The sequence below is a fragment of the Callorhinus ursinus genome, unplaced genomic scaffold (genome assembly GCF_003265705.2).
Source record: "Callorhinus ursinus isolate GAN/ISIS: 27379988/994484 unplaced genomic scaffold, GSC_fseal_2.0 scaffold40, whole genome shotgun sequence".
Taxonomy (NCBI): domain Eukaryota; kingdom Metazoa; phylum Chordata; class Mammalia; order Carnivora; family Otariidae; genus Callorhinus; species Callorhinus ursinus.
In genome coordinates, this window is record NW_027397102.1 from 9,679,869 (window position 1) to 9,702,953 (window position 23,085).

Below are 23,085 nucleotides of genomic sequence, written 5' to 3' on the forward strand. Positions count from 1 at the left end.
GAAGGCATGAAAGAGGCAAAAGCAGAAGAGAGATGCAAAAGAGGTGGCCAGTGGGAAAGCAGTTATTGCAGACTTCCCAAAGTTGCCCTAGGGTCTATCCTGTTTACCTTTAAGAAATTTAGGAAAATAGAAGAGGTACAGAGATTTTGATTGCCAGGCTCCAAATGCATGAACCTCACACAAAATTGTTTCTACATGTGTATGCATAGCTGCTACAACCTAACACTACAAATGTATGACTTTTGTTGGGGGGGGCAGAATTTATGTTATTCTACTTGATACCAATCTTAAAATATTTTTTCCAAAACCCAGAGACTAAGGTTTTAATTTGTTGTACTGCAGAAAAGGTTGTCACCTCGACTAACTTGCAGACAAATGTATTCTCCTGGTAAGTCCTAAAAGTATTTTAAGTTTTCATCTTAATTTTCTTAAATAACCTTGCCTTATAGGAACATGAGAAGAATAATACTAAAGTGGGTAATATTACAGTTCAGGAAATACCAAGGCAATTGCATAAACAAATATCTTGAAGCACTTTTTTCTTTTTTACAACTGGCTCCTAAACAATATTTAACAGCTTTTAATAAAATCGGCAAATGGCTGTATGTTTATAAAAGCAGACACAGTTTTATATCTATAAATGATCAAGCAAGATCAACTATAAAATGTTAGAAAGTTGCAGCCTTTTTATTCAGTGCCCAGAGAATGCCAATAATTTAACATGATATCGTGATAAATGTTGCTCACAGAGTTTTAACAAGAACAAAAATAAATATAATTTCTATGTCATCTTTGGCATGTTGTAAATTCAAAATGATAGCCATTTCTTTAGCAGCACTGTGAGGGAAAGAAACACTGTAAAATGCACTACTGGATTTGATCTTATATGAAAAAGTACAATGAAAACCATAATGTCAAAAGAAATAGTGCTTTAAAGAAAACATTTATAAAATAAATGATGGTATAAATTCCATAATGTAGTCAGAGAAAGAAATACGGTTATCTGAACAATTGGGACCTTTTCTTTTTTTAAATTGCAACTTTTAAGTTTTAAAGTACACACAATTTCTATTTAACACCATTTCTGCCTTGAGAGGTGTAATAAAATGCAAGTAAATATATTTTCTATATCAGAAAATAAGTTTAGGAATCCCAAAGTATATGGGAAGTGTTGGCAAGGCATTTTTAATTGTAACTATAGCCCCAAACTTTGTTCTCTCTGCATAAATCTTATGTAACTCACAACTACCAACAGTACTGTTTTTTTTTTTTAAATCAAATACAGAAAAACCATATTCTCTCCTTTTTTTGTACTGTGGATTAAATGCAAAATAAATTCTCATTTCCAAATCATGCTGGCATTGGGATATTTAACTAAGGTTTCTTCTATAACTTTTAAAATGGATGGGTTTTTTTTTTTTGCTAGAATGCTTTTGTGATGTTAAAAATAATTTTATTAAATTAAAAAACAAACTTACATTTTTTGCTATTAGTGGTATCTATTTTCTGAGCGAATTTGAAAAGAAAACTCAAATGTGACCTGAGTAATATTAGTTTGATAGGAAAGAAAAAAGCAAATAAATCCACTGGTCACATTATGACAATTTATTAATAAATTAATGCACTTAGTACGTTCTCTAGAACTGTTCTACATAAAATTAGATGTTTAATAAATACCCTTTGAAGAGTAAATTAGTTCACATAATTAGACAAATAGTATGAAAGCTAAACAGTCATCCAAGGAAGCTCTATTGTCCAAGGTTTAGAAATGTGAATAGAGAACAAATCCTAACTTGCCAATCACATATATATTTATTCCTAAGCGTTTAGCTAAGATTTCTTGCTGGTCAATAAAAAAGGTACATAATTTGTGGAATATATATAAACAAACTTGAATTTATATATTCTAAAAATACTTTCCCTTTGTATTTTTCTTCATATTTCAAAGAAACTTATCCTTACAATTTGGGACAATTTAAGACTACCTTCAAGAGTTAGCAACCAAACTGAATTTTAGGTGATCAAGCATTATCATTTTATTCAAATGATATGATGGACTTCACTATATTTTAAGGCTAAAACCAGGAACACTGCATCCATGAGTATAATTTATTTGTGAGTAATCACTATCAATGCCACTGCACTCTTGCATAGGAAGGCAGATAGCACACTACTGAATTGTTTCATTAATTTCAGCAATCGTTTATATTGAGATACACATCAAAAATACCTAAATAAGCTTTGAAATGTAAGAAAATGTTCTAAAGGATTTTAACTGCAGTTGACTTAATATGGCTTACATTCTTGTTGAGAAGATCAAGGATTTCGGTGTCCTGAAATGTAGACAAAGGATCTGCAGACTTGGACTCCACTGATAGTTTGCATACAACATTTCTATGCTCTTATTTATCAATACAATAGGAATAGAGGCTGGGGGAGCTGGAGACTCCTTATGTTATAGGCTATGAACTACGAGAAACAAGAATACAGATAGATATGCACTTAACAACTCTCTCTCCCTCCACACCATTCTATCATATAAGTTCATTGTGATTAAAAAGCTTGTAAGTTTCTTGGAAGAGAAAAAGTATACTGAGAAGTAGAAAGGATGAAGCAGGGCACAAAAGAAACAGTTTATGAGATAATCTGATCCTGGGGCATACTGTATAAATTCCTTGCCCAGAAATATCTTCCCTGATAATAACTAATAAACAATTTATTCTCATCTGCTTAGATTGCCTAAAAATCCAGCAACTAGAAATTCATTAGATTAATGGACATCTTCCTTGAAAAATGCCAATTATTTATTAGCCACTGACAAAAAAAGAGAATTAATTTAAATGAGATCACTCTCCTTTCACTCTTTTAGCTGAATATAGCTGCTCTGTGAGAATGGAAGTTCTGATCTGGGGAAGGGAAAGGGTGTGAGGTGCTTTTGGGGCAGAGAATCCTTCTGGAGTAAGCTTTAATCATGATGGAGTCCTCTGTGACATACTCAAGTAGGATAGCATGTGGGGACTGGAAAGCCAGGGAAAGAGAATATACAGAATGCCACAGACATACTTTGTCTAGTTTAAATCCTAAGCTTTCTAGTTGATCTTAAGGCCAAGTTAAGCTGTTCTTTTCCTTTTTCATATATGAAGGGCCTCGTGCTGTCAGGAAAATACTATTCAATCAGTATGAGTAACTTTCCATGGACAGTACTATCTTAACGTGATGTTTCAATGAGGAGACATTGTAAACACCAACCATCTGTTCTTAAGTTTGTGGGTTGCTTATACATCCCTTTGGGTTAACCAGAGGTTCTATCAAAATGTTTTACTATATGTAATTATCAATGACAATAAATTAAAAAAAATAAAGTTTAGGCATTTCTGGGTCTAACAAAATAGGCTCAAGTTTGATTTTCATGAAATAACTGAAACCATTTTCCCCCACAAAATCACCATCACTACATCTTAATTATCTTACCAATGGTTTCCTGAGTTTATTCATGATAATATGTGCTTTAGGATAATAAATTGTTAGTCTATCTGGGCAAACCTGGTGTTTTCCCTTTGAGGAAAAAAAAATAATATCCTCTTCCTTCCAGAACAATAAAAACTCAAATTGTGCTATCATTAAATACTAGCAAGAACCATCAACTAGAAAGAAAAACAATGCAAATTAATTGTTCATGAATCCATTAAAAACAACAATATCCTAAAATTTTATAGAAAGGATTTGTTTCAGTGGTTAAGCATTTTAGAAGCCCCACCAAAAAAGCTCCCATTCACATCTGCCTTTTTTGCTCTAGCCAAAATGGACATGATTAGACATCCCTACCTGGATTCCTTCTACAAAATGAGGGTATATATAGTTTGAAGACTTCCCGTACAGTAGGGTTGTCCCAATTACTGTTTTTAACCTACTTTGTTTGAATTTTCCAGCAGAAATATTTTACACAATTATTGGGAAAATCCACTAGCATATCTGTGTCCTTTATAATTTATCAGTCCTCAATGAGCAATGAAGAATCATGTTGTTCATTGCTTAATTTTGTGTTCCTTTCATGAAAGGTCTGTATGATAGTTCCCTTCTGAGTAACCTCACTGAAAAATTAAGATCAGCTACTTTTAAAAACTATTGATTATGGAAAGATTGAAAGTTATTTTGTGATAATTTTTCACTTTCCAATTTCACTTACCCTAATGCTATTATTAGAAAAGCATACATGGAAATAGTATCCTGTTCTGAAAAGTTCAACACCAAAATCATACCTCTTAGTTTGTGATATTAATTCCGATAAGAAGGCATAACAGCACAAACAAGATGACAAGAGGAAAGTAAGTCAAAATATATGGGCACAAATTGTTACATGCAAGTACTTCTAGTAAAAAAGCAAAATGAGGAAAGAAAAGGCCAAGTTGGGAAATAAATGTCTTTCAATTATTGCAAAAAGATATCTCAAATTAAGGGTATATACTTTTATACATCGCATCCAATAAACAGATTTTTGTACATGGACTATATATCACTTACATTATAAAGAGAATATGTATAGTTTCCTTTATTGAATACCGAAGTTACAAGTCTTCTAGCCTAAACTGTATACTTCAGTGCTCAGTAATCAACTTTCTCTCTGAATTAAACAAAATAAAATACACAGCAAACGGTACATTTAGCACATACAAGTAGTTCATTTATATTCACTAAACAAAACTGTAATAACCTCCAGTTTACATTCATGAGTTTCTTTCTGTCAGTAGTAGTAGTAATAGTAGTAGTAGTAGCAGTAATGATATTTTCTTTAACAACATGAAAAGGTTCTTTAAAATTCCATCATTTAGAGAAAACAATATATATTACCCAGTGGTTCTGAATCATAAGTTTAATAATAAGACAAAATTTTCAGACTTTTTTTATAAGTATGATTCGAAATGTGTTCAGATTTTGTGTAAATCATTAATATTGCTTTCTTTTCAAAATGTCAGTTTATTTCTTTGTAGCATTATCTAAAAGTTTACTGAAATGCATTACACTGTATCATGTGTGCTAAGTCCACTACAATAAAATTTAAACTATATTACCATAGGATTCAAGGTAAATTAATATGTTACACTGTAATTCAATTTTGGAAGCCCAAAAAACAACAGTGTAGTTCATTATAAAAGGGACAGATAATGATTAAATCCAATTGATTAACTTGAAACTCAGCTTACATATCATGAAGGTAGTAGCAACACATGTACTTTATTTTTAAAGGCTTAACTGTAACCTATTTAGTAGATTACAACACCAGTATAAAGCCTTTGGCTAAAAAATTTCTCAATTGTACTACAATTTAATTAGATGTAAAATTTACAAAGGACTTATGGAAACCTTTAATTCTTTTTTTTTATTTCTAGATGAAGACATTTATGGGTAGTACACAGGTCTGTCTGCACACATAATTTGTGATTTAATTCTTCTGTAAAAACTTTGGCACCAGCTAGATCAGGAGTTCACATATTAGCACAAATGAATGTAGTCCTTTGGTTGTACACAATAACAAGCTTCTACAATACATTTTTGTTTGTTTTTCTTTTTAAAAAAGTCTATTCTTCAGGATCTGATGTTAAAAAATAATTGACATTGCTTGGCAGTATACTATTATATTTGTATCCTGATTATTGGTAATGATTCCCCAAATCATTATTTTATGAGACCAGAAAAACTATTAAAGTAACTTTTTTGAAAGGAAATTTACAAATGAATGTGCAGAAAAATTGTTAGGACCTTGTAGACACCAATTATATACTTGAACACTTGGACACTACTGCAAAACAACATTATATGAATACTGTGGACCTGTGTTTTTTAAATCTCATCTCCCTAAAAAAAGGAGGTTTAAATAGAATATTCAAGTAATGTAGCAGAAGACGATGCCTTTGATATAAGATTAGGCAAAAAGCCACACATTTAATTTTTTCTTCATCCAGTATGGCTGAGGAACACTAGAAATCTTACAGGCCAGTTGATGTTCGTTTTTTCATGCTGCGTCGCTGAGCTAAGTTTGAAGCAGCAACAGGCTCAAGGACTGGTTGAAAGGTCTTGTGAGTCAGGGCAGAATATGTGGTGACCACTGCTCCCTAAAATAATGAGAAATAAGACAAACTGAATAACAATCTTTGGAGGTAAAAAAATTCCATATTATAACATGAGAGATTTAACTAGAATACCACCTTATTTCTGAGGCAAGTAATTGCATATACTTGATCTATGCACTGATGTTCCCTTCATGAATTAATACCTGCTTATTTGTATATATTTTTTACTTCAATGACTATGCTTCTTACACATTTTAAAACATTAAAATGTATTCTTTTTATCAGCCTTTCATCACTCATGTAATTTGTTTTAAACATTTTAAGAATTTTATTTTTAATAGAAATATATATTTAAGACATGGAACATATTGTGATGTACATATATATAGTTCAGTGATTACTATAGTCAAGCTAACATATCTTCTCTCACATAGTTATCATTTTTTTGTGATGAAAGCATGTGAAATCTACTCTGATTGCCAATATTTAATACAGTATTATCAACTATAGTCATCATGCTGCACATTAAATACCTAGACTTATTCATCCTACATAACTACAACTTTGTACTTTGACCAATATATCCCCATTCTCCCCTCTTCCCTGCCCCTGGTAACCACCTTTCCACTCTCTGCTTTTAAATATTTGACTTTTTAAAAATTCCACATATAAAAGAGATTATGTATTTTTTTCTTTATGTGTCTGGCTTATTTCATTTAGCATGTCTTCCAGGTTCATCCATGGTGTTGCAAATGGCAGGATCTCCTTTTATAAAGCTGAATAATATTCCACTGTATATATGTATACCACTATTCATTTATCCTCAAAGAGATCTCTGTGCTCCTGTGTTAAGCACAGCATTATTCATAATAGCCAAGACATGGAAACAACCTAAGTATGCATCAACAGATGAATGCATAAAATGCTAAAATCTTAAATCTAGGTTCAATGTCTATAAATATGGGAATTTGCACCAACGGTTATTAATTTAGGAACTAATATCAACATTTTCTTTCCATATGAAACTTGTATTTAGTACACTCCTAGTCCCAGTGTCTCAAGAGCAAGTCAAATACAATCAAAGAATTTTTATTTATCATCAGAAAGGCAACAGGTAGAGAAGATTAACAAGAATCCATGGTTGTTATTTAAAAAAACAAAAAGAAAAAAATCTATAAGTACACCTTTAAAAAATAAATAAGGTAATTATATGTGTTGTCAGTGAATGGCATACAGGCTTTATTAAGCATTTAGGAGATGCATAAAAGTATGTTTGTTTTACCTTAATGACATGTGATGTATCATTTCTATTTGGCTGATCATTCAGCAACTGGTCTCTGTGGGTTATCCATGAGTGTTTTAATACTTGTTCTGTAGTGTATCGCTGATGTGGGTCCATATGTAGCATATGGGAGAGCAAATCCTAAATTAAAATGAAAAAGATATATGTATACACTTATATGAAACTATTTAGCAGCAAAGGTCTTAATAAAATATATTATTTCACATTTTCTCAAAATATAAAAACATCAGTAGCTTTGTGATCTGTTTTGTTTGACATATACGCAGGGAAAACCAAACCTATACTCTGTACACTTAACTGTCAGAATCTTCAAACAGATTTTTTGATATATGGTAAACCCTTATTTGTCATTTCTAAATCAGAGGATACCAAATCTGTGGAACTGGACTGTTAGTGAGGGAGGAAGAAAATGTAAAGTAGCAGGGGTTATCTTGGAATGTGCTAAATAGTCAAGGAGAAAAGAGGTATTGATCTTTGCTGGTAAGCTGGGCCCTAAAGTATAAGGGTATGTGTAGAATCATACAACATAGAAGGGAAGGTCCCATGTTGTTAATACACTCAATAGCTGAGGGTTTAAGTATAAAATACTAAAGAAAGCAAAACATAAATCCAAGGTTGGCAGCTGACTGCTAACATTCTAATGGTCAGAGTATCATAAGTTTCTCAGAGACTAACTGTGAATATGCTTACTTTATCTCTATTACAAAAACAAGTTGTAAATATAATATAACCTGATTATAAAACACAATTTTAAATATAAACTATCTCTATCAAGCATCTTTTAGAAGAAGGAAAAGTAAACTCTCCTTAACAAGCATCATCTAAAAAAAGTCATCATTTGTGAATATTTCATCAATAGCATAAGAAGTGAAACTAAGTACTCTAAGTAGTAACATCAGAATTTGAAAAATAATGAAAGTATGTAGGATAATAAAACAATAAAAAATCTATTGGAGAAAGGACAAATATGCAAAAATGAATGGAGAAGTAATTTAGAAAATAACATTGAATTACTTCAATAAAACAGACCTAACTGATATTCATAAAAAATGATAAAAGTTCAATAGTCCAAGGACTTCTGCCTCTAGCCAAAATAGAATACCAGAGGCTGGATTCACCCACCTGTTTGAAACGACACTCCCCACCACACACACACACACACACACACACACACACACACACACACACCATAAAATACAGGAAACAACAGTTTTTCAGAGATCAGATATTAGGCAATAAAGGCAAGTGATCGCTAAGAGATGGGAAACAAATCAAGTAAGCCCTATGATTGCCCAAACTTACCACCTTGAGTGTTTTCAGGCTGTTGTGTAGGTAAGGGAAACCCAGGCAGTGCCTGGCAGGTTCCTTGAGTGGATGAGACAGAACTGAGAGTCAGGGAAGACCAAGGCAGACAGAGTTAGCAGGACTGACTACTAGAGTGGTGAGAGGAGCAGAGAAAATACTACAGAGACCTGTAGAGGGTCTTCCTCAATTATTCAGCAGATTATTGATAAGCCAATATCTGTGGGAAAAACTATTTGAAAGGATTAGAGGGAAATCAGAACTCATGGGGGTAGACAATATTGCTTGTTCTCACAAGTCAGACTGGAAAATCTCATAATTCATGGAGTATTTGGTAGAGTACTTGGAAGTAACTTGCCTGAGTAGTGTGTAGCCCTAAACACTGCTCTGGTCTTGCCTAAGAAATATTAAAAGGGAGACCCCAAATTATTAAATTGTTTCACCTAACTTAATTGTGCCCCAGAATAAAGCACAAGAATATTTGTAAGAATACAAAAGTGTCCAGCATACACTAAGGAAAAATTTACTATATCTGGCTTCTTATCAAAAATTGTCAAGCATACAAAAGAGAAGAAAAATAACATATGAGAAGAAACCAATCAATCAAAATTGGCCCATAATTGATACATATGTTAGAATTAGCAGATAAGGCCATTAAAACAGTTATTATAACTCCATTGTATATATTAAAAATAGAGACACAGAAGATATAAGAAGTCACAAATCAAATTTCTAGAGATAAAAACTAAAATGTGAGACAAAAAAATTAAAATGAATGAAAATTTGATATGGCAGGTAAAAAGATTGGTGAAGACACAGCAATAGATTCTATCAAAAAGGAACACAGCATAAAAAAATGAACAGAGCATCAGTGAGCTGTGAGACAACTTCAAGCAGCATAATACACAAATGCAATTGGTGTCCCAAAAGGAAAGAAAGGAAGAAAAAATATGTGAGAGAATGTTTCTAAAATTTCCAAATTTTACAGAAACCATAAACCTACAGATCTAAAAAGCTCAATGAAGTCCAAGTGCAAGAAAAATAAAGAAAATTATATCAAGGACATCAAACCAAACTTCTCAATATCCAAGGCAGAGAAAACTTTAAAAGCAAATAGAGATTTAAAAAAAAAAGACATGTTACATATAGTGAAAAAAATATCAGAATGATAGAAGATTTCTTGTGAGAAAAAAAATCAAATAACAAGACAATAGAACTCCTGAACAACCAATGGGTCAAAGAAAAAAACAAATGGTAAATTAAAATAAACCAAAACAGAAATAAAACATGCCAAAACTTATGGGATGCAGCAAAAACAGGTCTAAGAAAGAAAGTTTATAGCAATGAATGCCTACATTAAGAAAAAAAGAAAGATCTCAAAAAAGAAATAAGGAAACAAGAAAACTCTCAAATAACTCAAACTTATACTTCAAGGAAATAGAAAAAAGGAAAAAGCTCTAGAACAGGAGGAAGGACATAATAAAAATCAAAGCAGAAATAAATGAAATAAAGAGCAGAAAACAATACAAAAGAGAGAACTAAGAGCTGGCTTTTTGAAAAGATAAATAAAATTGACAAACCTTTAGGGAGACTAAGAAAAAAAAGAAGACTCAAATTAAATGCAAAATGAAAGAGGAGACATTACAAATGATGCCACAGAAATAAAAAGGGTCATGAGACTACTATGAAAGTTTATATCAACAAACTGGATGACCTAAAAGAAATACATAAATTCCTAGATATACATATCCTACCAAAAGTGAATCATGAAGAAAAAGAAAACTTGAACAGACCAATACTATGTAAGGAGACTAAAGCAGTAATCAAGAATCTCCCAACACAGAAAATCCCAAACAGATGTTTTCACTGGTGAGTATACCAAACATTAAAGAAAATAAATGCCTACCCTTCTGAAACTCTCCTAAAAATTGAAGAGGAGGAAACATTCCCAAACTCATTTTATGAGTTTCATTACCCAATATTAAACCCATATAAAGATACTACAAGAAAATACAGGCTGCTATCATTGATGACTATACATGCAAAAATTCTCAACAAAATAGTAGCTAACCAAATTCAACAGCACATTAAAAAGAACACACAACATGATCAAGTGAGATTTATCCCTGGGTTGTAAGGGTAGTTCGATATTCTCAAATCAATCAACATGATACACCACATTAATAAAGAAAGGTTAAGAACCACATGATCATTTCAATAGATGCAGAAAAAGCATTTGACAAAGGCAACATCCATTCATGATAAAAGCCCTCAACAAAGTATGGTTAGACAGACCATACCAAACCCAATAAAGGTCATATATGAAAAATGCACACACAGCTAATATCATCCTCAGTGGGGAAAAACTGAAAGTTGTTACACTACAGTCAGGACAAGACAGGGATGTAGACTCTCACCACTGTTATTTAACATTGTTACTGAAGTCCTAGCCACAGGAATCAGAAAAAAAAGAAAGAAATACAAAGCATCCAAATCTGCAAAGAGAAGTCAAACTTTCATTAATTGCTGATGACATGATACTATATACAGAAAACCTAAAAGACTCCACCAAAAAATTGCTAGAACTGATACATGAACTCAGCAAAGTCACAGGATACAAATTCAATATGCAAAAATCTGTTACATTTCTATACACAAGTAATGAAGCAACAGAAGTAGAAATCAAGAAATCAATCCCATTTACAATTGCACCAAAAGCCATAAGCTATCTAGGAATAAACCTAACCAAAGAAGTGAAAGACCTGTACTCTGAAAACTATGAAACATTGATGAAAGAAATTGAAGATGACACAAAGAAATGGAAAACATTCCTTGCTTGTGGATTGGAAGAACAAATATTGTTAAAATGTCCATACTACCCAAAGCAATCTACACATTCAACATATTCCCTATCAAAATACCAACAGCATTTTTCACAGAGCTAGAACACACAATCCTAAAATTTGTGTGGAACCACAAAAGACCCCGAATAGCCAACACAACATTGAAAAAGTCAAGCAAAGCTGGAGGCATAACAATTGTAGACTTCAAGCTCTATTACAAAGCTGCAGTGCTCAAGACAGTATGGTACTAGCACAAAAACAGACACATAGATCAATGGAACAGAGTAGAAAACCCAGAAATGAACCCAAAACTATATGGAAAAAAGACGGTCTCTTCAACAAATGGTGCTGGGAAAACAGTACAGCAACATGCAAAAGAAGGAAACTGAAACACTTTCTTATACCATACACAAAAATAAATTCAAAATAGATGAAAGACCTAAATGTGAGGCAGGAAACCATCAAAATCCTAGAGGGGAGCACAGGCAGTAACCTCTTTGACATCAGCCATTGCAACTTCTTACTAGATATGTCTCCTGAGGCAAGGGAAACAAAAACAAAAATAAATTATTGGGACTTCATCAAAATAAAAAGCTTCTGCACAGTGAAGTAAATGATCAACAAAACTAAAAGGCATCCCATGGGGTGGAAGAAGATATTTGCAAATGACATGTCTGGTAAAGGCTAGTATCCAAAATATAAAAAGCACTTATAAAACTCAACAGCCAAGAAACAATCCAATTAAAACAAAGGGCAAAAGATACCAATAGACATTTTTTCCAAAGAAGACATCCACATGACAACAACACACATGAAAAGATGCTCAACATCACTGATCATCAGGGAAATACAAATAAAAACTACAATGAGATATCACCTCACACCAGTCAGAATGGTTAAATCACAACACAAGAAACAACAGGTATTAGTGAGGATGTGGAGAAAGGGTAATTCTCTTACACTATTGAGAATGTAATATAATATTAAGTCTGGAATTGTGATGCCTAGAGTCTTGCTTTTTTTTTTTTTCTTTTCTTTATCAAGTTTGCTTTGGCTATTCAGGGTCTTTTGTGGTTCCACACAAATTTTAGGATTGTTTGTTCTAACTCTGTGAAAAAGGCTGGTAGTATTTTGATAGGGAATATGTTGAATGTGTAGATTGCTTTGAGTAATATGGACATTTTAACGATATTTGTTCTTTTAATACATGAGCAAGGAATGTTTTCCATTTCTTTGTGTCATCTTCAATTTCTTTCATCAGTGTTTCATAGTTTTCAGAGTACAGGTCTTTCACTTCTTTGGTTAGGTTTATTCCCAGGTATCTTATGGCTTTTGGTGCAGTTGTAAATGGAATCAATTCCTTGATTTCTACTTCTGTTGCTTCATTACTTGTGTATAGAAATGCAACAGCTTTCTGTCTATTGATTTTTGTACCCTGTGACTATACTGAATTTGTTCCAGCAATTTTTTGGTGGAGTCTTTTGGGTTTTCTATATAGAGTACCATGTCATCTGCATGTAGTAAAATCTGATTTCTTCCTAGCTAATTTGGATGCCTTTTCTTTCTTTGTGTTGTCTGCTTGCTGTGGCTAGGAGTTCCAGTAGTATATTAAATAAAAGTGGTGAGAGTGGCATCCCTGTCTTGTTCATAACCATAGAGGAAAAGCGTTCAGTTTTTCCCCATTGAGGATGATATTATCTGTGGGGCTTTTTTTATATATGGCCTTTATGATGTTGGGGTATGTTTCCTCTAACCCTACTTTGTTGAGGGTTTTAATCATGAATGGATGTTCTACTTTGTCAAATGTTTTTTTCTGCATCTGCTAAAAGGATCATATGGCTCTTATCCTTTCTTTTATTACTGGGGTATCTCATGTTGATTGATTTGTGAATATTGAACCACACTTGCAACCCAGGAAAAAAATCCCATTTGATCATGAGTAGAACTATTGGATTTGATTTGGTAGTATTTTGTTTAGAATTTTTGCATACATTTTCATCAGGAATATTGGCCTATAGTTCTCTTTCTTGGTGGAGTGTTTATTTGGTTTTGGTATCAGGGTAATTCTGCCGTCGTAGAATGCATTTGTAAGTTTTCATTCCATCTCTCATTTTTGGAATAGTTTGAGAAGAAAAGGTATTATCTCTTTAAATTTTTGGTAGAATTCACGTGTAAATTCCCCTTGTCCTGAAATTTTGTTGGGAGATTTTTGATTACTGACTGAATTTCTTTGCTGGTTATCAGTCTCTTTAAGGTTTCTATTTCTTCCTGTTTCAGTTTTGGTAGTTTATATGTTTCCAGGAATTTATCCATTTCTTCCAGGTTGTCCAATTTTTTGGCATACAATTTTTCATACTATTCTCTTAAATTGTTGTATTTCTGTGGTGTTGGTTATTATTACTCCTCTCTTATTTGTGATTTTATTCATTTGGATCCTTTCTCTTTTCTTTTTGATAAGTCTGGCTAAGGTTTTTTTTTTTAATTTCATTAATTTTTTCAAACAACCAACTCCTGGTTTCATTAATCTGTTCTATTTTTTTTTTAGTTTCTATATGATTTATTTCTGCTCTAATTTTTATTATTTCCCATCTTCTTCTGGCTTAACACGTTTTTGTTGTTCTTTTTCTAACTCCTTCAGGTGTAAGGTTAGGATGTTTATTTTGGATTTTTCTTACTTTTTGATATAGGCCTGTATTGCTCTATACTTCCTGCTTATGACCACTTTTGCTGCATCCCACAGGCTTTCAACTGTTGTGTTTTCATTTTCATTTGTTTCTATTTATTTATTTTTATTTTTTCTTTGATTTCCTGGTTCACCCATTCATTGATTAGTAGCATGTTATTTAACCTCCATGTGTTTGTGGTCTTTCCATATTTTTTTCTTGTGGTTGACTCCAAGTTTATCACTCTAGTCTGAAAATATGCATGGTATGATCTAAATCTTTTTGTATTTTTTGAGGCCTGACTTGTGACCCAATATGTAATATATTCTGGAAAATGTCCCATGCAGAGTTGAAGAGAATGTGTACTCTGCTGCTTTAAGATAAAATGTTTTCAATATACCTGTTAAGTCCTTTAGGTTCAGTGTGTCATTCAAAACCATTGTTTCAATGTTGATTTTCTGCTTAGATGATATGTCCATTGCTTTAAGTGGAGTGTTAAAGTCCCCTACTATTATTGTATTATTATCAATATGTTCCTTTATATTTGTTACCAAGTGTTTTATATATTTGAATGTTCCCAAGTTGGGGGCAAAAATATTTACAATTGTTAGATCTTATTAGACAGTCTCTTTTATATTGATATAGTGCCTTTCTTCATCTCTTGTTACGGTCTTTGGTTTAAATTCTGGTTGGTCTGATATAAGTATTGCTACTCCAGCTTTCTTTTTTTTTTAATTTTTAAGATTTTATTTTATTTTTTTAAAGACTTTATTTATTTATTTGAGAGAGAAAGAATGAGAGACAGAGAGCATGAGAGGTAGGAGGGTCAGAGGGAGAAGCAGACTCCCCGCTGAGCAGGGAGCCCGATGCGGGACTCAATCCCGGGACTCCAGGATCATGACCTGAGCTGAAGGCAGTCGCTCAACCAACTGAGCCACCCAGGCGCCCTCCAGCTTTCTTTTGATGTCCATTTGCAATGATAAATGTTTCTCTATCCCCCCAATTTCAATCTGCAGCTGACTTTCAGTCTAAATGAGTCTTGTAGGCAGCATGTCGATTGGTCTTTTTTTTTCTTTTAATCCATTCTTATACCCCATGTCTTTTGGTTGGAGCATTTAATCCATTTACACTCAGAGTAATTATTGATAGATATGTGTTTAGTGCCATTTTATCGCTTGTTTTGTCATTGTTTCTGGAGATTTTCTCTGTTTCTGTCTAGTCTTTTTCACTTTTGGTCTTTCCCTTCCACTCAAAAGTCCCCTTTAATATCTCTTGCAGGGTTGGCTTAATAGTCATGAACTCCTTTCATTTTTGTTTGAGAAACTTTATATCTCTCCTTCTATTCTGAATGATAGTCTTGCTGAATAGAGTATTCTTGCCTTCAGATTTCTACCATTTAGCATGTTGAATATGTCTTGCTTGCCAACTTTATGTTGAGAGAGCTGCACCTAACCTGCAGTGTCTTCCTTTGTAAGTTAGGGACTTCCATCTTCTGCCTGTAGGATTTTTTCTTTGTTGCTATATTTTGCATATTTAACCATGATATGTGTTGGTGTTGGCCTGTTTTGTTGAATTTGATGGGATTTCTCTGTGTCTCCTAGATTTAGATATCTATTTCTTTACCCAGATTAGGGAATTTTTCAGCTATTATTAATGAAATAAATTTTCTGTCCCCTTTTCTCTCTGTTCTGCTTCTGGGACTACTACAATATGAGTGTTATTATGTTTGATGGAGTCACTGCGTTCCCTAAGTCTATTCTCATGTTCCACAATTCTTTGTTCTCTCTTTTGTTCAGCTTCATTATTTTCTATTACATTATCTTCTGTATCACTTTTTGTTCCTCTGCCTCTTCCTTCCTTGTGTTCATTGCATCCAGTCTGTTTCAAATATTTATTGCATTTTCCATTTCTGTATTTTTATCTCTTTCATCTCTGTGGTAAGTGTCTCCCTGAAGTCTTACATTCTTTTCTCAAACCCAGCAAGTATCCCTATGATTGTTGATTTAAATTCTCCATTAGGGGTGCCCGGGTGGCTCAGTCATTAAGCATCTGCCTTCGGCTCAGGTCATGATCCCAGGGACCTGGGATCGAGTCCCACATCAGGCTCCCTGCTCTGCGGGAAGCCTGCTTCTCCCTCTGCCACTCCCCCTGCTTGTGTTCCTGCTTTCGCTATGTCTCTCTCTGTCAAATAAATAAATAAAATCCTTAAAAAAAAAAATAAAAATAAATTCTTCCTTAGGCATATTACTTATATCTGTTTCACTTAGGTATCTGGCTGTGACCTTATCTTGTTTCATTTGAGATGAATTCCTCTGTCTTGGCATTTTGTCTAAGTCTCTGTCTTCTCTGTGTTAGAAGAGCCTGTTTTGTGTCCTGCTCCTGAGAGTAGCTTTATACAGAAGAGGTCATATAGTGTCTGGGGTCTGGTGTTTCAGGGAATGTCTCTTTTATGCATTTCAGGCACTAGGCTGCTGTGTTCTGGGTGCTTTATCCTTCAGGCCAGTCATCTGAAGAGTCTCTCCTTGTGTGCAGTGGGCAGTGTTTGGTCCTTGGGCAGAGTTGAACATTACTTAATACAAGCATTTATAGAAGAAATTTTACTCTAATATCTTCTTTTACTGAATCCCACAGGTTTTAGAATATTGTGTTTTCTTTCTCTTTTGTTTGAAGAAATAATATATTTGATGTTTTATTTCTTCACTCGTCCACTGCTTGTACAATGGTGTGTTGTTTAATATTTACATTGTAGATTTTCTAGCTTGGTTTTATTGTTGATCTTTAGTCTTGTACCATTGTGGTTGGAATACACTTGGTATGATTTCAGTCATCTTAAATTTATAATATTTGTATTTTTTTTAAAGATTTTATTTATTTATTTGAGAGAGAGAGAATGAGAGATAGAGAGCACGAGAGGGAAGAGGGTCAGAAGGAGAAGCAGACTCCCTGCTGAGCAGGGAGCCCGATGTGGGACTCGATCCGGGGACTCCAGGATCATGACCTGAGCCGAAGGCAGTCACTTAACCAACTGAGCCACCCAGGCGCCCAAAATTTGTAATATTTGTTATGTCTCTTTTTATGTGATTTAACCAGGGTATTCTTCTGTACTTGAAGAAAATGTGTATTCTACTTTTCTTAGATGTAATGTTTTATATATATCTTTTGGAACCATGTATTATTAACCATGTGTCAAGTAAAAAATGTTCTTGTTGAAAAAAATAACTGAGGGTACTCATTTAAAACAAAGTACATCAGAGTGGAAATGGGTTGGGGGATGGGTGAAATAGGTGAAGGGGATTAAAAGTACACTTATCATGATGAGCACTGAGTAATGATGTATAGCATTGTTGAAGCACTATATTGTACACCTGAAACTAAGATAACACTGTATGTTAACTATCCTGGACTTAAAACAAACAAAAAAACTTAATAAAAAAAGGAGAGGGGGAGGAGCAAGATGGCGGAGGTGTAGGCAACCTAAATTTCGTCTGGTCCCAGGAATTCAGCTGGATAGGGATCAAACCATTACGAACACCTATGAACTCAACGGGAGATCGAAGAAAAGAATAGCAGCAACTCTCTGAACAGAAAAGCGACCACTTTCTGGAAGGTAGGACATGCGGAGAAGTGAATCTGAGGTGCTATTCGGGAAGATAGCCCGCGGGGGTAGGGAGCCTCCTCAGCCAGCTACTGGCCAGTGATAGTGCAGTGGAGCACAAATTCAGGATTTTTAGAAGTCTGCTCTGCTGAGGGACATCGCTCCAGTGGCTAAGCAGGGGGTAGAACCCTTGATGGGACAGTGTGGTCTAAGGACACTTGGGGCCACAGAAAAACCGGGGCTGTCTGAGTGCAGAAGACCTCCCAGGTAACAGAGCAGGGAAGCTGGCTGCAGAGACAGAGCCGAGGTGTGGGCTCTTAGCTCAGGGTTGCCATAAACCCTGATCCACAGCACAGTTGGACCACTGATCTTCCAGCAGGGACCCAACAAGCTGCAGATCCGGGGAGACGCCCATTCCTCCACTGGGAGGAGGAGCGCGGGAGCGCACCACAGGAATCTGCTGGGTTTGGAGACCAAATGGGGTCTTATGCCAGAGATAGAAATGCTCGGTCACAGGCTGGGTGAGCACAGAGTGCGGCCGGAGACCAGGGAGATGGGAGTGACTGACTGCTTTTCTCTGGGGGCTGAGGAGTGGGGCCCTGAGTTCTCGGCTCCTATGGGGCAGAGATTGGGCGGCTGCCATTTTCACTCTCATCCTCCAAAGCTGTATGGAAAGCTTGGAGGGAACAAAAGCTATGGAGAGCAAACCCAAGCAGATTACTTGGCTGGGCCCCCAGCAAGGACGGGGCAATTTTACCTCCACAAAGACATTTGAGAACCACTGCAACAGGCCCCTCCCCCAGAAGATCAGCAAGAACAGCCAGCCAAGACTAAGTTTATGGATCAATGAGAATGCCAGAACGCCAGCACTAGGGGAACACCAGGGGAATACAGCACATAGAATTCATGGCTTTTTTCCCCCTGATTCTTTAGTCTTTCAAAGTTAACTTATTTTCTTTTTCTTTTTTTTTTGAATTTTTCTTTTTCCCTTTTTCAACCATCTTATCAAACCCTTTTTAAGAAATCTTTTTTATTTTTTTTTAGAGTCATATTCTATCCTTTGTTAGTAGTTAACCTTATTTTTGGTATATATATAAGTTGTTCTGTCTTTAAAATTATGGGGTACAGTTGATTCTAACAGACAAAAATATACCTTAAATCTCAAGTGTATGGCTTTGTTCTATCTCCTGCCTGATCACATTCTCTCTCCTTTTTTTTTTTTTAATTTCTCTTCTTTCTTTTTTCAACCAACTTCTTATCAATTCCTTTTGTAAAATCTTTTATAATTTTCAACTTTACAGTCATATTCCATCCCTTCATCGTATTTACCCTTATTTTTGTACATATAAGAGCTTTTCTTTCTTTAAAATTTTGGGAGGCAGTTTCTTCTAAAAGACCAAAATACGCCAAAAATCTAGCATGTGGCACTGATCTATTCACCAGCCTGATCATATTTTTTTTTAAATCATTTATTGAGTAATAACTATGTGCATTATCTGGTTCCATTCTTTCATTTGCCCTCTGAGGTGGACAATAACATCACCATTCTACTTTGGAGGAATCTCATACTTAGAGTTGCTCTGAGTCCCCTGCCCAGGACCACATGGCTAATAAGGGGTCCAGCCACTCTGTCTGACTCCACAGCTCTTACTCACTAAATGATAGTGCTTACTGAGCTGATATGGTTATTGGGGGGCAGGAAGAAATATTGAGGTGATTATGTTGGACTAAATCCCCTGCCACACACTGGACCTGGTCATACAGCACACGGATTTGAGAGCCCCAGGCCTCTCTGGAAACTCCCACCCAACCACCTGATTGTCCACAGCTCCCTTCCCAGAGTTCTAGGTTACTGGACTCTACCTTCTGCCACGCCCGGGGGCCCCACTGGAGCCACTTCCCTCTACATCACTCCAACCTCGCCGGGGCTGGGAGTCCTCAGAGAAGGGGAGAGAGCCAGCCAACTTCCCAACAGGCAGAATAGCTGAGCCTTTGAAAGACTGGTCACAAAGGGCACAGTGGGGAATTGGAAAGCAGGCTGGGCTGGGCGCTGATTTCAAGGTCTGGTACTGCCACTCCCTAGCTGGTTGTCCATGGCTAGACCACGCAGTCACTCCAACACCTGATGCACTCAGGCTGCAGTACTGCTGGAATGCAAGGTTCTGCCACACGGATGCTAACTGGAAGTCTTAGAAACACACTGGGCAGTTCCCACAGATGGTTCTTCTCTTCACTGACCCCTGTCACACCAGCCTGATCATATTTGATCATATTCTTTTTTTTAATCCTTTTCTTTTCCTTTTTTTTTTCTTTTTTCTTTCTTTCCCTTTCTTTTCCCAGTTTCAGGCCTCTTCTGATTTGTTTAGGGTATATTTTTCTGGGGTCATTGTTACCCTGTTAGCATTTTGTTCTCTCATTCATCTATACTCCTCTGGACAAAATGACAAGACAGAAAAAAATCACCTCAAAGAAAAGAACAAGTGACAGTACCGACTGCCAGGGACCTAATCAATAGAGACATTAGTAAGATGTAGGAAATAGAGTACAGAATGACGATTATAAAGATACTAGCTGGGCTTGAAAAAAGGATAGAAGATATTAGAGAAACCCTTTCTGGAGAAATAAAAGAACTAAAATCTAACCAAGTCGGAATCAAAAGGCTATTAATGAGGTGCAATAAAAAACGGAGGCTCTAACTCCTAGGATAAATGAGGCAGAAGAGAGAATTAAAGAGAGAGAAGACCAAATGATGGAAAATAAAGAAGCTGAAAAAAAGAGAGATAAACAACTACTGGATCACAAGGGCAGAATTCCAGAGATAAGTGATACTATAAGACGAAACAATATTAGAATAATTGGGATCCCAGAAGAAGAAGAAACAGAGAGGGGGGCAAAAGGTATATTGGAGCAAATCATAGCAGAGAACTTCCCTAATTTGGGGAAGGAAACAGGCATCAAAATCCAGGAGGCACAGAGAACCCCCCAAAAAATCAATAAAAATAGGTCAACAAACCGACATCTAATAGTAAAACTTACAACTCTCAGAGACAAAGAGAACATGCTGAAAGCAGTTCAGGACAAGAGATCTGTAAACTACAATGGTAGAAACATTAGATTGGCAACAGACTTATCCACAGAGACCTGGCAGGCCAGAAAGGACTGGCATGATATATTCAGATGACTAAATGAAAAAGATATGCAGCCAAGAATACTATATCCAGCTAGGCTGTCATTGAAATAGAAGGAGAGATAAAAAGGTTCCAGGACAAACAAAAACTAAAGGAATTTGCAAACACGAAACCAACCCTATAAGAAATATTGAAAGGGATCCTCTAAGCAAAGAGAGAGCTTAAAAGTAACACAGACCAGAAAGGAACACAGAAAATATAAATTAACAGTCACCTTACAGGCAATACAATGGCACTAAATTCATATTTTCAATAGTTACCCTGAATGTAAATGGGCTAAATGCCCCAATCAAAAGACACTGGGTATCAGATTGGATAAAAAAAGAAGACCCATCAATATGCTGTCTGCAAGAGACTCACTTTAGACCCAGAGACAACTCCAGATTGAACGTGAGGGGGTGGAAAACTATTTACCATGCTAATGGACACCAAAAGAAAGCTGGGGTGGCAATCCTTATAACAGACAAATTAGATTTTAAACCAAAGAGTATAATAAGAGATGAGGAAGGACACTATATCCTACTTAAAGGGTCTATCCAACAAGAAGATCTAATAATTGTAAATATCTATGCCCCTAACATGGGAGCAGCCAATTATATAAGCCAATTAATAACAAAAGCAAAGAAACACATCGATAGCAATACAATAATAGTTGGGGACATTAACATCCCCCTCACTGAAATGGACAGACCATCTAAGCAAAAGATCAACAAAAAAATAAAGACTTTCAATGACACACTGGGCCAAATGGACTTAGACATATTCAGAACATTCCATCCCAAAGCAACAGAATACACATTCTTCTCTAGTGCCCATGGAACATTCTCCAGAATAGATCACATCCTAGGTTACAAATCAGGTCTCAACTGGTACCAAAAGACTGGGATCATTCCCTGCATATTTTCGGTCCACAATGCTTTGAAACTAGAACTCAATCACAAGAGGAAAGTTGGAAAGAACTCAAATACATGGAGGCTAAAGAGCGTCCTACTGAAGAATGAATGGGTCCACCAGGAAATTAAAGAATTAAAAAAATTCATGGAAACAAATGAAAATGAAAACACAACTGTTCAAAACCTTTGGGATGCAGCAAAGGCAGTCCTAAGAGGAAGGTATATAGCAATACAAGCCTTTCTCAAGAAACAGGAAAGGTCTCAAATACACAGCCTAACCCTACACCTAAAGGAGCTGGAGAAAGAAAGCAAATAATGCCTAAACCCAGCAGAAGAGAAAAAATAAAGATCAGAGCAGAAATCAATAAAATAGAAACCAAAAGACCAGTAGAACTGATCGACAAAACTAGGAGCTGGTTCTTAGAAACAATTAATAAGATTGATAAACCCCTGGCCAGACTTATCAAAAAGAAAAGAGAAATGACCCATATCAACAAAATCATGAAAGAAAGAGGAGATATCACAGCCAACACCAAAGAAATACAAACAATTATAAGAACATATTGTGAACAACTATATGCCAACAAATTTGATAATCTGGAAGAAATGGATGTATTCTTAGAGATGTATAAACTACCAAAACTGAACCAGGAAGAAAAAGAAAACCTGAACAGACCTATAAGCACTAAGGAAATTGAAGCAGTCATCAAAAATCTCCCAACAAAGATGAGCCCAGGGCCAGCTGGCTTCCCAAGGGAATTCTACCAAACATTTAAAGAAGAATTAATACCTTTTCTTCTGAAACTGTTCCAAAAAATAGAAATGGAAGGAAATCATCCAAACTTGTTTTATGAGGCCACCATTACCTTGATCCCAAAACCAGATGAAGACCCTATCAAAAAGGAAAATTACAGACCACTATGCCTGATGAACATGGATGCAAAAATTCTCACCAAAATACTAGCCAATAGGATCCAACAGTACATTAAAAGGATTATTCACCACGACCAAGTGGGATTTATTCCTGGGCTGCAAGGTTGGTTCAACATCCACAAATCAATCAATGTGATACAATACATTAACAAAAGAAAGAACAAGAAACATATGATCCTCTCAATAGATGCAGAAGAAACATAAGACAAAGTACCACATCATTTCTTGATCAAAACTCTTCAGAGTACAGGGATAGAGGGTATATACCTCAATATCTTAAAAGCCATCTATGAAAAA

General features: G+C 35.2%; 1 protein-coding gene across 3 annotated transcripts in view; it reads right to left on the reverse strand.

The window, feature by feature from the left end:
* Positions 1–690: 690 nt before the first annotated feature.
* The window catches only part of RPS6KA6 (ribosomal protein S6 kinase A6), a 196,037-nt gene continuing 173,642 nt past the window's right edge, over positions 691–23,085 (reverse strand). For all 3 annotated transcript variants that reach the window (XM_073880924.1, XM_073880923.1, XM_025879483.2), the window contains 2 exons: positions 7,351–7,491; positions 691–6,110 (listed from right to left, as the gene is read on the reverse strand). In XM_073880924.1, the coding sequence (XP_073737025.1) occupies positions 5,985–6,110; positions 7,351–7,491 (267 nt within the window). In that variant the 3' untranslated portion in view covers positions 691–5,984. The remainder of the gene's footprint in view (positions 6,111–7,350; positions 7,492–23,085) is intronic.